Here is a 15,269-nt window from a genome sequence, read left to right on the forward strand (position 1 = left end):
CTGTTAACAAAGATGGCAAGAACAACACCTGCATAAAAGCCAGAGCTGACATAAATCCAAAGTGCTACAGCATTTATGCAGTGAAGAAGTCACGATTTACCCTAGCTGATCATCAAGAAGCAGACTTTCAAAGAACATTTTGTTCAGCATAAGAATAAAAAAAGTGCTTTCCACATGGACTAGAACCTCATGTTGCAAGAAAAAGCAGTTTTAGCTATTATCATTTTGTCTTCAAACATGTCCAACTTACCATTGATTTGAAAAGACCAAAGCAAAGCAAGCAAAGAAAAGAAAGAAAAAGAATGAAAAAGCGAGTCCAGTAGTAAAAGTTGAAGACATTGGAAGTAGGAAAATCTCCATTCTTTAAGTCCATGTTCATTGGCAGATATGGTGAAAATACTCCTCAAGAAATGCCTGTTTATATACATAATGGACAACAAGTGAAAACTCCTTGCAGAGCTCTCTTTCCCTCTTGTATGTAAATAATGTGTAGCTTTTTCACCTTTGATATGGTGAAATGGTCATTAACCTTACAATCATGCTGAAATCCATCTTATCTATAACTACATTTGGTATTATTCTTCACCTTGCACCTTGTATCTTTGCATAGTGGTGTCATCACTCAATAGCCTGATGGACTGTTAATTTAAATTGATATGAGATTTTGAACTAAATGCATTGCTTGTACTTTATTGGATTTTCATCATAACAATGACAACACAAACAGAGACATCTTCTTAGACTTTAAAAAAAAAATAAAAACCAGTGACAGACATGGGATGATTTTAACTGAGGAAAAAGAGCTTTCAGGAAATTAATACACAGCATCTGACACTTGCTATATTGCATATCAGACTGACATCCTAGTAGGACATCATAAAACCTCAAGAACTGGATCAGTTAAGATGCAATCAAAGCCTCTGACTCCAGACAGCAAAGGTAGTATCAGGTTGTTTTTAAAATGAATGCTACCCTAAAAGATACCATCTAGCCAAACAATTTCAAAGAAATTTGCAACCTGTGACATTTCATGAAAGTCTAACAATGCAAACATGGTGAAACTCTTTTGCAACAAAACCAAAACTGTGGGAAGACTGGAGAGTGAGCAATTTTTTCTATGCCTACTTTCAAGCACAAAGTGGAAGGGCTCACCAGCTCTGAGATTCTAACCTCATGTTACTCTAAGGGTAAGTATTCAAGTAGATTAATTTTCAGAAGTTATTTTTCAGCCTCCCTATACCTTTTGCCTGTTATTGCATATATTATTCATGGCTTAAATACAAACATAAGAGGCAAGTCATAAATACAGTCGATAGAAAAGTTAGACCATAAAAAACAATTAAAGATAGGAGATAACTGTGGAGATCCAGTGGCTAAGTACAGGATCAGTGACATCGATTTAGTAAATGCTAACACACCCAGATGTAGTTAGTCACCCAAAGAACATTAATATTTTGAACTATCAAGTACATAATCTGTAATGCGAGGTACTTTGTTTAAACATTTTTAAATGCATGTTTTTGTTGTCACTATATAACAAAATAACTGATTTTATATCAAAATGACTCAGTCCTTAAACTGTATCCTCCTGTCAGAACAACCCTTCAGTTCTTTTACCTGGTGTGTCAGAAACAGCTAGGGAAGGAATGCAGACCAACATAAGGGTCTGTAGTTGAGTTTGAACTGGAGGCAGCCTTTTGTCCCAGGGAATAGCCCCTTGAGCTCACCTGCAGCAGCTGAGCTAGAGCAACTCGAGCCTTGTGCTAGCGGACCACCTGCAGAAAACAGAGCTAAGTCAGCAGAGGTATATGGAGACTCACTAACTTGCTGAACTTTGCAACCAAACAATTAAAAAATGAAGGGTATGTATGTATGTTATGAAAAGTGCTTTGCCTTTTTAAGTGAGGATAGTTTTGTTAAATTGACACTTCAGAGGATGATAGTAAATTTTCACTGATGTAGTTTGTGAAAGTAGCAAAGGCGGCAAATGAGGCTTTATTACACACAAACTACAGAGTAAGTCAGTTCTAAAGTGTAAAAAGCAACTGCTGTTTTCTGTGTGCAGATTATGAAACAGACAGGTTCTCAAAGTATGAATCAGAGAGTATATTGTACATCTGAAAAGTCAGACTTCTTTCAAGTTAATTTTTCCATACCCACATTGGCCAGAATATTGAAAGCTGATGAAACAATGTGGTACTTTATTTTCTTCTGTTGTGTGTTTTAGTTAATGTATCTTAAGACAAAGAAAAAGGAAAACACTAATAGGGCCGTATGAAAAGCATTAACAAATGCACAATTGGGTGCAAGTGCACCACAGTCCCACAGAATGATTTTCACTGCAGGAGAATCCCTAACTAGATCCACACAGAGCGTACAACCACATGATAAAAATTGTTTAGGGAAGCCTTTCTCCAGTGTCACCAAAAGACTTGCATGAGCTTTTTGTTTTGTTTGCTCCCAGCTTCTGAGCAGGAAAAAACATAAAATAATCTGTATTGTTTATCTTGGTAAAACTGAGGATCTTTAGGACTAACAGACCTCCATGTGGGACAGACTAACCAGCAACTAAGGTTGCTGCTCCTTTGCAGCCACCCGGGCTGGGGAGCAGCTCTGTAGAGAAGACCCTGGGGCCATGGTGGGCAGCGAGCTGGGCATGGCCAGCAGTGGCCCTGGCTGCAACGAAGGCCCACTGTGTCCTGGGCTGTATGAACAGGAGCATGGCCAGTCAGTTGAGGGAGGTGGTAATCCCCCTCTGCTCAGCACTCATGAGACAACAGCTATGTAGTTTGTCTGGTTTTGGCACCACCAGTAGAGGAAACACATCAATAAAGTGGAGCAAGTTCAGATGAGCGCACCAAGGACACCGAGGTGTCCAGGGCTGCAGGCTGAGGGACAAGGGCTGGTTCAGCCTGGGGAAGGCACAGTTCGGGGGGCACCAAACAGCAGCTCCTCAAAACCTACAGGAAAGCCATCAAGAAGATGGAGTCAAACACCAGAAGAGTTTGACTCCACAGCAATGGATGGTAGGAGGAGGAAAGACAACAGCTATGAGTTGAAACAGAAGTAGTTCAGACTAGACATAAAGGGGAAAAAAATCACACTGAGGGTAATTTAGCAGTGAAGCAGGTTACCCAGAGAGACTGTGGGAAATGTTGGAGGTTTTCAAATCCCGACAGGACAGAACAAACTTGTCTGGTCTCATGGCTGACCCTGCTGTGACCAGTAGGCTGGACCAGAGACCTCCTCGGGTCCCTTCCAGCCTGAATTATCCTACGATTCTATGGTCATTTCTAAAGACAATCTGCAAAATCTCCCTAAGCAATAGGTGTGCTCGTATTATCACTGTAAAGTTTTCCTGTTGTCTAATGTGAATCTCACTACATGCATCATGTAAGCCCATTAATTCCATTTTTTTCCACTACAGATGTACACTCTCCCTCTTTGCAACAACTTACTATGTATTTGAAGACTGTTACCATGCCATGTCAGGTTCTCCTAGAAGCTTTTCAGATGCTTAATACTTCATGCCATTAAGTGCCACATTTCAGTTTGTTCTAACTTTTGGGCAACCATATGTGCCAGTTTTCTTGGAGATTTCTGAATATGCTTCAAGCATGAAGTTTAATATAGCAGGAGTACACTCAGCTAGCTTTTAGAATTTTATTTCTCTACTCCGTATTTCACTGATTTTCATAGTAAGAATTTTCATAGTGCATTTTTTCTCATCATCCCATAGTTCCTAGACTCCATATTATTTGACTGTGCAATGTTTAAGCTGCTTCTGAGGTGAAATAGACATGTTTTTCTCTCTTGCCCTTTTTGGTCACAAAAATTATTAAACTGTAATTCTTATGGTAGCACATTCTGTGCAGTCACACATGACTCTAAGCTCTACGACTGTTCTGAATTTGCATGTTTGCAGCTTTTAGGTACAGGTTTATTCTCAGTGGAACAGCATCCTGATAGCTTCCTCTGTTCTCATTTCTTGCTAGCTAGTTTGGTTTTGCTTGTTTTCTCAACAGCATGAGCTGCTCACCCATCTTCCTTGTTCCTCAGAGGGTTTTCCCTCTTATATAAACACATACACCAGTGTTTTCTGTGACTACTCTTCTTTCCATTCCTTGAATTCTGCTGTCAGAGAGAAACAATTTTGCTTTGGTGTCTCAGGATGAACACTCCTATTTATCAATCTTTCCTATATTTAAACAGTTCTCTGGGAGTGACAGTGACTGCAGCGTAGGAGAGATGGAAGGGGTGAAGCTGCCTTCTGCCTGAAGCCAGGCTGGGTAGGCAGAGCTGTGACAGCTCTCCACTTTGCCTCAGGATCAGCATCCCTGGTTGCACTGGTTATTCTGCCTATGGTGTGGCAGATGAGGAAGTACAATTCCTTCATCCAACACATTATGTAAAGACAGATGTTTTCAGCTTACTCAGACATTAGAATTAGGACAGAATAGGATGCCCTGGACAACAAGGATAACAAAATCAGGGTATGCTTGAACAGCAAAATGAAGACATTAGTGCAGCATGGGTAGCCATAGCTTTAAACTAACTGGCACAGGCAGCAACAGCATCAAAGATGCAGAAGCACAAAATTCAGTGTGGGCTGGCAACTGGAATAAGGTCATGGGGGCTCCACTCACATCCATATCTCTACAGCATCACTCCTATTCTTCCCGTGCTAGAGAGGTAAAGGGTAACTTAAAATCCTGCCCCACAATGCAATCACTCCTTCTGCTGCAGTGAAGAAATAGCTTGAAGGCTTTCCTTATTGAGCAAGAAATCCCTTTGGGTTTTTCTGGATTAGCTGCTACCCAGGCAACATAGCAACAGGCAAATTCAATCACTTGGCACCATTAGGGCACTTTGACAAGGTTCCCTATTAAATCAGCCCATTTTCCTAAGAACAAATATACGTGCAGTAAATTTTGCAGTTTGTTCCACACGTACTTTTTATATATCTAGTTTTGGTCTGAAAAGTAACAATATCCTAGACTCTCTTCAAGTTTTAGGGTTCAATTTTTTAGTGTTTATTTGCTTAAATCTCACTAAATATAAAAAGAGACTTGTACATGCTGTGTACCTAATGAGCTGCTACTGATGGGAGGGCAAATTAATCTTCACACTTATGTCAATGACTTCTAAAACAACTACAGCTTGCAACCCTGTGAAAGCTTTACCATTTCTGTTATTTAATAATGATGACAATATCTGTGGTCCTACTGTTTACAGACAGGTTTTGTCAAGGGGAACTGACTTCAGGGATCACAGAGCTTTGTGACCTTTGATATATGCATTTGCCAACCTTGACAATATAAGCCACTTAAAAATGTTGTGAAGATGCCTGCACAACCGTTCTGATAAGTGTAGCATGTCTCCAGTCAAATATCATCTGCTGTGAAATAAAGATTAGAATGAAAAGGCAGACTGAACATGAACAATCTCAGCTTACCAAAATGTACTCTTTGACCTGAAATGCAAGTGGAAAAACACACTGAAGTGGGGCACATGCTCCCAAAGAGTTAGAAACAAAGCATATTTTGTGCTATTGCTCGATAAGCTAAAAATCCGTCTTAGATGTCACTCAGGAGTGTTGTCCACTTGTAGTGGAGATAAATTCCCTAACTACTGAAGAGATGTCACGTTTAGAGTAATTGACTGTCATACACGTGTATACTGGTGTATTTCAACAATTATTTGAGGAGACTTGTTTTAGAGACAGAAGAGTAATTCAGTTTCCACAATTTGTTCAGGCCTTGGTCTTGCTGAAATACCATTTCTTAGATGCAGCTTTTTATTTCTGGGGATATTAGTCCAGCAGGAAGTTACCAGTCCAGGCTGGATTGCAAATCCTAAATTTACTACTGAAATAAATCATTCTGTAACCCACTGCAAGTTTTCTTAAATTATTACAACTAGTATGCCATCACTTACATCACACTCATTTCTCTTATTGGGAAAGATATCACGAAGTGCACTCTCCACAGGTACCTGTATTAATATCTGTCTTGTTTTTGTCATTTTCTTTCCTAGATTTTTCCCTCTAGCTGAGCAACAGACACACCAAGAAACATGCCTGAGCAAAGCAATGATTACAGGGTGGTTGTGTTTGGAGCTGGAGGAGTGGGCAAAAGTTCTTTGGTCTTGAGATTTGTGAAGGGCACTTTCAGAGAGAGCTACATCCCTACCATTGAAGACACCTATCGACAGGTGATCAGCTGTGATAAGAGCATATGCACTTTGCAGATAACTGACACTACAGGGAGCCATCAATTTCCAGCCATGCAACGTCTTTCTATTTCTAAAGGACATGCTTTCATTTTGGTTTACTCTATCACCAGCCGACAGTCCCTGGAGGAACTCAAACCAATCTATGAACAAATATGTCAGATTAAAGGAGACATAGAAAGCATTCCAATAATGCTGGTGGGGAACAAGAATGATGAAAACCAAAATCGAGAGGTGGACAGCAGCGAAGGAGAAGCCATGGCTAAGAAGTGGAAATGTGCCTTCATGGAGACCTCTGCCAAGCTGAACCACAATGTGAAAGAGTTATTCCAAGAATTGCTAAATCTAGAGAAACGCAGGACTGTGAGTTTACAAATTGATGGCAAAAAAAGCAAGCAGCAGAAAAGGAAAGAGAAGCTGAAAGGCAAATGTGTGGTCATGTGAAATTGCACTGTCAGAAGTCAGTCATGCAGTCTCACCTGTCTGACAATACCCATGTAAAACCTATAGACAGCAAACAACCGTGCAAGTCCCTATTTATTAGTATCTGTTTTAAAAGAAATATTTGGAATTTGAAAAAATGAGTTACTGTGATTACTATGAAAGAAGCCAATAATTAAAAAATCATGTACTGTAGCTATCAGTGAAAAAAATCAGGAAGTAAAAGAAAGATGGGCCAGGATATCTAATTTTGTAATGTACAGAAGAAAAGCTATTTCATCCTTAGCATAATGTGAAAGATCTGGAAGGTCAACTTCATATTATTTATGTTTCCTTATAACTGCAAGAGAAGGCAATGTATAATGTCAGAAGAAAAACAAAGAAATGGCTGTGAAGAAACCTAGAACGTATAAATGCATGCTGGGTGGCATTATCATGTCATTTAAGAATGCTGTGGACTAACAATTCCGTGCAATTTTCATTACTGACTGGTGGGGCAGTGTGCATAAGGTAGTCTCGGATCTGCCAAATAAACGAACTATTTCACACTAAAAGGAAGTGTGGGGGTAGCACAGTTAAAAGGAACAGATATTCTCTCTACCCCCCAGCATGAGATTTCTTTCTAGTACGATGTGGTGTTTGAACTGAAGGATGACGAAAAGCCAGCCCCTGTAGGAGAGATGGAGATTGTCTCCTTTTCTGGACCCATCGCTTCAAGAATGACCTGTGCTTCTGACCCCAATATATTTCAGAAGAGCAGATGTTTGCCTGTGGAGGATGTCAGATTGTATAAAAATGGTGTACATACACAAAGAGAAAGCTTCCCCAGGGAGGACTGGCTGGGGAGTCCCCTACAAAAGCCTCTGTGGGAAGGGCTCAGTTCAAATGCTGCTGATGGTTAAATGAACACACGGTGTGATTAGTGAATGAACGGAAAGTCTATTGAACTGGTGGTACCCTTGGAGAGGGGTCGGTGTAGTATACAAAGTTTTTATTCAAATTACCAGATTAGCTGAGTGAAACTTCTTTACATTACTATATTCCGATTAGAATGTTTTGCATTCATGCATTACTAGATCTATTGCCTTTATATTGTCTGAAGGGTTTTATATTTACCATTTAAACTCATGATTTGAACTGCTGTGACTATTTATAGAACCAAATCCTGTATGTGGAGTTAGGGCCCACAAGAGTCTCTAAGAGAAGATTTGCTGGGATAAGTACTACAGGATTTGGCGTATTAAGAGTTGCAGTCAGTACTGTTACAATGCAATACAAAGTTCAGAATAGAAAAAAACTGGTTTAAACCACTCTGTCAGGGGAAACTGCTCTTCTGAAAACCTTTGGAAGGGGAAAAAGTGTACAAAATGTGAGCTTTTATGTATCTCTCTCCAAAGCTTTTTTAGAAACTAATATGAATGAGTGAAGTACGTATCCTACTGATAAAAAAGACCATCTAAGATAAAAGAAGCACACACATTTTTTAAAGGACACATCAAAATTGTATAAGCTATGATTTGCACCTTAGGAACTGCTTTGAAATAATAAAAACAAACCACCATATTTTTGGTAAATGTTCGTGTCAAAATCATACTATGGGAAATGCAGTCAAGTGCTAGTATTATTAGTATGCATGCTATTGCATTATAAATATCTTCTAGGAGCTGTTCAAATGCAATATTTGCATTAAAAATTGTTACCTTGTTCCTCTTGGAGTTATTGCTTGCTTACCTTCCACCTTTCAAACAAAAGTGCATACATTTCACAGGTAGAGTGATAGTATACATTTCTTTGAGCAAGAATTCCTATTAGCACTGTCTAGAAAGGAGCACAACTTTTGTCATTCACTCAGAAGAAATTCTGGCACCTCTTAAATCAAGCATAAAACTCCTACTGATTTCAAAGAAGACAGAATTTTGTGTGTTTACTTCATTGCATTAGAAGAGAAAAGTAGAGAGAGCATGAAAAAAAGCTAAGGCTCTTCCTTAACAATAAATTCTTGGCTCTTATACGATGCTTTTTCTTCATAAATCTCACAGCACTTTACAAAAAGGACTGCATCATTATCTTAACTTCTCAGGTGGTGAAACTGAGGCACGAAGAAAGGAAGCAGCTGCACGTAGGTTACCCAGCAAGCTTGTGGCATACCCAGGAGCAAAAGCAGATCTCCTCAGTCCCAGTCCAGTGCTCGCTCTGCGTTTGGTGAGACTGTCTCTTCACATTCTTAAATATTTTGTAAAACACATAAAGAAACCTGGTATGGCTTATACAGCTAAGTGCATCTTTTCCTTGTCAGTCTGTCAACAGATCAAACAGTATTTCCAGATCAGGGATGCAAAACATTTAAAAGCACTACGTTTAGTAAGACTTTTATAAATGTTTATACATCTACTCTGTTTGTAAGCAAATGGCTGATGATACTCATCTTCACAACATTGAATTCCACTAACGAAACTGGAAAATCAAAAGAATGATCACACTTAAGGAGTAATGGGTCACATGCAGAGGTCAGCAGAACAGAGGGCTCCCACTGATGCTAACACGCCGGTGCCAAAGGTCATCATGCATGGCACATGCCTAAGTAGCTGACATGGAATAATGACAGAAACTCAAAGAAAAAAATGCCATACAAAGACAAAGGTCCTTTTAATATTATTACTTTAACTGGAGGAATTATTTACGTAGTAAAGAATCTTGCAGAAGTAGAATATAGGAGATCTGAATTACCCAAAAAGTTAAGACTGTAAGGATATCACAGGCTGAAATTTGGCCCTGGACTTTTTTTGAATGTGCCTCACAGCAAGCAAAGAGTAATTGCATGGCAAATGTGCAAATAAAACAAGTAGCTGCCAGTTGTTAGACTTGAGGATGATTTCCTTTAATTCCCAGTCGATTCCTCACCTCTTACATAATAAGCCATGAATTATTTCATGGACTTGCACGTATCAAAGCAAGGCCAGTACAGAAGCAATATTTCTCATGGACCACAGACTCGAAAGAGAACATATTTTATACCCTTGCATTGTCATCCTAGTTTCTACTAATAGATTTTACATATCTTACATACTTGTGAGCTGGTTTAAAACATTTGTTTTGCTATTACTTATACAATTATTTTTTTTAATACAGGGAAATAACTGTAAGGTAAATAAAGAAAATATACAGCTTTATTACATTTTGTGTTTTATTTGGGAATGTGATATCAGTATAACAAACTCTTTAAAATGTACAGAAAAAATATGACATATTTAAAACATGTAAGCTCTACAGTGAATTTCAGCACCCAGAAAACATGATCTAGACAAAATGACTCTTTACAATGCATGACTTTTATATGTATATATGAAATATTAAGATATATAATTATCATGAAGATGTGTTGTTGTGATTTCATTAGCAAATATTTTATTCAAAAACTCTGGATATGAAGTCGTTTGTGCCTACAAGTTTCTATGTTTCCAGTGATGTTCTGAACATAAAAAATAAAGTTTTAAATGGAAACACAAGTTTGGAAGAAGCCTTGTTGGTGCCTGCATTTTGTTTCATAAGTATATTAAGTATGTATTTTTTAAAAGTTGGAAAGGCAATTCTCTAAATCAAAAGAGATTCTTACATGTTAGGCAGTGTCCTAAAGTCTTCAGCTATACAAATCAGACTCCTGAAAAGTCCTGAGAGAACTGGAGCAGTATTCTCTTATCTAACATCTACCATTCTTTTATTATACTGTGGCAAACACCTACACTTTCAAAGCAATCTACCTTCATAAAACACAGATTATCAGTGGGTGTTTCTTTTTGCCATCAAAAAGCAAAATTGTTCTGCAAGCTACTCTATATTTTATTATTTATTTTAAAATAATGACAGATAAAACTTGGTGCTTGTGCAAAATTGAAACGTACTATATGGATCCTGCTATTTCTATGGATATAGAAATATGGATCCTCCTCATTTCTACCAAATTCCTGATGTTTTTGCAAAATTTTCTACTACTGCATATTGTGTTACCACCTGTTGCAAAAAATGTCAAATATAATACTTTAACACTTCTTGCAATTCAGAAGATGTGGTAACAGTTGTTCAGTTAAATAATCATTTCTGTATATAAGCAGTAATTCATACTCAACAGAGGGAGGGATCGACAAACAAGCTTGAATACTTAGGCACATTGGTAGGTATTTGAACCAGTAATGAAATGTTGAGTATTGAATGCAAATTTCATATCACTGTGAAGTAATTGGACATGGCAGTCCACAAAGCTTTTTATTTTTAGTAAAAGACATCCCAGAACTCCTAATAATTCCTATTATTCATTTTTTTCTTCTAATACACCATCATTTACTATGCTTGGTCCTGATTCTGACACAGCCTACTGTGGAACAGTGGATATGCCAAGTTAGTGTCCTGGGTTTTGCACAATATAGCCAGTAATTGTTTTGTAGATGTTTACCCTTTCATATTCCACAGAAACACCACAAGCATTACAAAATTTGCCTGCCTCTAAATTTTTTGTCATTGGTTACTACTCCTGTTTCCCACTGGAAAAAATGTCATTGTTAACACATACCCTCATTCAAAGTTTTGAATACATACTTGTCACATTTAGTTCACTGGTATTTTAACTGGCATGTCCCACCCACCTTCTACGTACATTTTCTAATTAATCCACAAGTTTATTTCATGTAGGTGATGGTGTCTAAAGTCCAAGTCCACTAAAACTGCAAAGAGAGGGAGAGTAGAGCTTGAGCACCTTTGAAAGTATGGAGCTGGATGCTCCTTGTGAAAGATATAGACTCTTCTCTAAATTAACCAGAGGAATATGGGGTTTAGAGAAAATCTTAAGCCTCTTCTGTTTCATATCGTTTACCTTGGTCAAGCACTACTTTTTGTAATGAGTCGTAGTGCACCTATTGAAAATCATAATGGAACTGAAGCGCCAAGGAGCATTTGTTGTTCAGTCAGATGTACTTATGGCTCATTCAGGTGCCAAGAAATGGCACACAATGGATCCTACAAGTGCCTCTCTATCCTGATGCTCTGAAAGCTGTGGATGACAGTGTCTGTCACATGGAAGGTGACATTGTATTTGTATTCGTTTCAGTAGAAAAAGCAGGAAATAATAAAGAAACAGAAGAGGGTTTTTTCCATGAGGGGTGTATGGCAAATACTTTTTTTTCCATATAGAAGAGGAGAAGAATCATTTTTCATTAGCTTTCAGAGAGATGGGAAAAGCACTGAGGTGCCAATCACTCTAACGTATATCTGCTTTACAACAGCTTTTGCTCAGTGCTGTTGTAAAGATTGTTAGCCTCTGGTACTTCCTTTCCTTATTTGATTCAGTTCCTGCTGCTGGTCAGCTTGGTCCTTAATAACAGACTGCCAGCCTATTTACTCATTTATTCAAGGTTAACTACTCTTAAAATCACAATAAAATGGCACTGTATGCTTAGGCATATGAATTTAATTCCAGATTTTACCTGTGGGCCAACTGTCCTCTGCACAGTCGGATCATTGTAATGAAGAGGTAGGAGGAATATGATTGGGGGCAGAGGGGGGGGATGCAGGAAATGGGAGTGTCAGATTTTACATGAACTTACTATTTCTTAGGGAATTCTGAGATCAGCGAGGACTCCTAAATGTATTTTCAAAGGAAAAATCAATATTCAGTGGTCACACTGAGCTGCACTAATGAACACTGCTGTTATGGACATCACGACAGTAGGTTACACAAGGAGAGCAATTGCGGCTCACTCAGTTACCTAGTCAGATCTGTAACTCCTTATAAAAGCAACTCTACACTGGATGGCTAATTTATATGCCTGTGTAGGAGAACATACTCTCTAGCTACAGGATTTTAGCTCTCTTTTCTTTCCTCTTTAGTCCAGAGGGATCTCAGTTCTTGAAAAGCAGAAGCTTCTGGCACATGTTCAATAACTCCATCCAGCCCTTCCCTGGGTTAAGCAGATAGGTGCCTACAGAAAGCATCTGCAAAAAGCAGGAAAGTGACTAGCCAGTTACCTCAGCTGAGAAGCGGGCAGCAGGGAGGAGAAGGCGAGTGCGGTCCTCTTTCCCGCCGCATGGGAAGAGGTGGATGTTCTCCTCAATGAGAGGAGAGGACTTCTACAGCTGTGACCACCCTGCAACACAAACACCAGGTCCTTTCCTTCCACAAACTTCACACTGATCAAGGCTTGTCTTTTACAATGAAATTAAAAACTGACTGTAACAACAAAGTGATATAGCAGCAAGGGACAGCAAGGTAGTTTTATAGAAGCATGTCTGTAAGTGTCCAAATAATAATCTCTTTATATATGGCTCTGTGAAGAGCATGTTCACATACCAACAAACGGTGAAGGACTGTGTTAGAAGAAAGAGGTAGGATTATGGACAGTGGCTTGTCTGGGGATGCTGAATATGGAGGGAAGGTGAATATGTATAATTTCAGTAGTAATATTTAGGAAGGATGAAATAAAGCAGGAGAAAAGTTAACTGCATATACTTGGAATTATCCTAATACTAAAATCCACTAGGTCACAGAACTATCACTCAGAGCAAGTAGCAGTCAATATGAATATTAAAAAACAGGTTGGGGTAAAAGAAAAAAACAGGTTGGGGTAAAAGAAAAGATCTTAAATTCTGCCCTCCGTTTTTGCTGCCAAAACCATATTTGTCCATGGTTGCTCTCCTGCTTCTTTTCAAACTCAAATCTGAAATTAAGGTTGGCCTCATTCTGAAAGTTTGAGCAACACCTAATTGTTTCACGGTCTTTTGCTTACCGAGTGGCCAAAGCTGAATGCCATTTTACAAAAGCTACCAAGTAATCCCACGATGGTAGAGGACCATTTTAATTGATTAATTACTTACTAACAAACAGTTCAAAATAATTTGACAAGTCCAGTAATCAGAGGGATACAGTAAACCTGTTAAATCATTCCCATGCAAAAATAATTTAAAAAAAACCCTGTCAGTTATGTAACAGCACATAAAGTGTGCCCAGATTGCAGAACTGGAAAATACCATCAAAGCCAGATGGATGCAAACGTAAAATTTTAGTACTGGGAGGAGGGGGGAAGAAGCAGCAGTGCCTCTGTTTGGCTGCTTTCCCTGCCTCTCGTCTCCCTGGGAAGAGCAGCCAGCCGGGCTGCCTTCACCACAGCCAAAGCGCTCCCCTGTCTGCTGGAAACAGTTTGTAGAGCAGAGAAAAAAGCAAGAGCACCACTTGGCCAGAGGCACTGATGTGCTTTCTCCCCTCCTCTAGAAGTAGGTGCTGCTACATGGGCAGCCTTGTCTGAGAAAGGGGGGAAGAACAGACCCCGGGGCCAGCACTGCCCTGAGACACGCAGCGGGGCTTGAGGTTCCCTCTTGTGCAGTAGGTGGGGATGGGGACAGGGATCACAGGCGATCGCTTCTGCCCTGGCAGACACTGCCCATGCTGTGATGGTCATAGCAGAGGTGGTAACACTGAAAGGCTCTGGTTAACATTTATGGCCCAGCTATAAATTTGTGGAAATACAGTTTAGCAGGTACCTCAACAGACGCAAATGCAAATGTCTTGCACAGAAGTAATGTAGCAGCTGCTAAAAAGAACAAAAACATATCTGGTCAGCAATTAACAGGTAAAGAATATGTGTTTACTTAAATGAAATATTTCCTGAATACAAAAGGCGCTTCTAGTATTCACTGATCAAGCCAGTGGATCCACAGCTCCACTGTTTCTTCCACAGATAAGTCTAGTCCAGACCAGGTCAAAATCTGTGGAGTTGATGATACGGGATAGGTATATATAGTATGTTAGTCCAGGGGTATAAATAAGTGAGATATGTATATTGTGGGCTAGTATGGCGATGTGAGGAGATTCAAAAAAGATGTGACTCAAAAGTAATACACTTTAGCTTTATCATATGGGCTCTGTTGGCTGTGTTTTTAGCTACAGCTCTGCATCTCTAGAAGTTACCATAGTCTAAACATTGTTAGGTCATTTAGGTTACACAGCACCACTTTAAACTTCTTATGGAAGTTAGATTATTTAATTAAAAACCCAACGTTGTGTTGCAGTCAAGAAAGCTTACTATTCTGTACTATACATATGTATGAGATAAAGTATTTTTAAATGCAAGCTAGTAGTTATAACTGTATTCTGTTTACTGTGATTTCTTTAGCCTGTCAGTTGTATTTCCTCAGAAACTTGAAACTAGAGCTTTTCTACTGGGTCTTTTAATTTGAGTTAGTTTAGGAAAAGAAACTTTCATATTAAGACTATTTTCAGCAAAAGATTTTTAAAGTGCATTCAATGGCAATTAGAATTTGAAGTTCAACAGAAAAATTTAACACTCATTTGTAGAGACAGTATTACTCATCCATTTCCCACACAAATATGTTTTATGGTTTGAAATGTCACTAAAATGGGTATTTTAGAACACAAACCAGAAGCTTGAATAGGAACAGCTTTAGCTTCTTGTATTTTAACTTTCAAATACATGGAAGTATGTGTAAGTTCAATTTTTTCTGAATGTCAGAGACCAAACTCATTCTTGATTTAGTTTGCAATAAAATTGTCCCTGTGTTTTCCAGCTTGTTTTCAAGAACACTGTATTTGGTGT

The 15,269-nt window shown here is 38.8% G+C and overlaps 1 protein-coding gene across 1 annotated transcript; it reads left to right on the forward strand.

The window, feature by feature from the left end:
- The first annotated feature begins 6,075 nt into the window (after nucleotides 1–6,075).
- DIRAS2 (DIRAS family GTPase 2) lies at nucleotides 6,076–6,675 on the forward strand. Its single transcript, XM_050913336.1, has one exon. The coding sequence runs from the start codon at nucleotides 6,076–6,078 to the stop codon at nucleotides 6,673–6,675; it is 600 nt and encodes a 199-aa protein (XP_050769293.1).
- The last annotated feature ends 8,594 nt before the right edge of the window (nucleotides 6,676–15,269 follow it).

This window comes from Gymnogyps californianus, chromosome Z (assembly GCF_018139145.2).
Source record: "Gymnogyps californianus isolate 813 chromosome Z, ASM1813914v2, whole genome shotgun sequence".
NCBI lineage: Eukaryota > Metazoa > Chordata > Aves > Accipitriformes > Cathartidae > Gymnogyps > Gymnogyps californianus.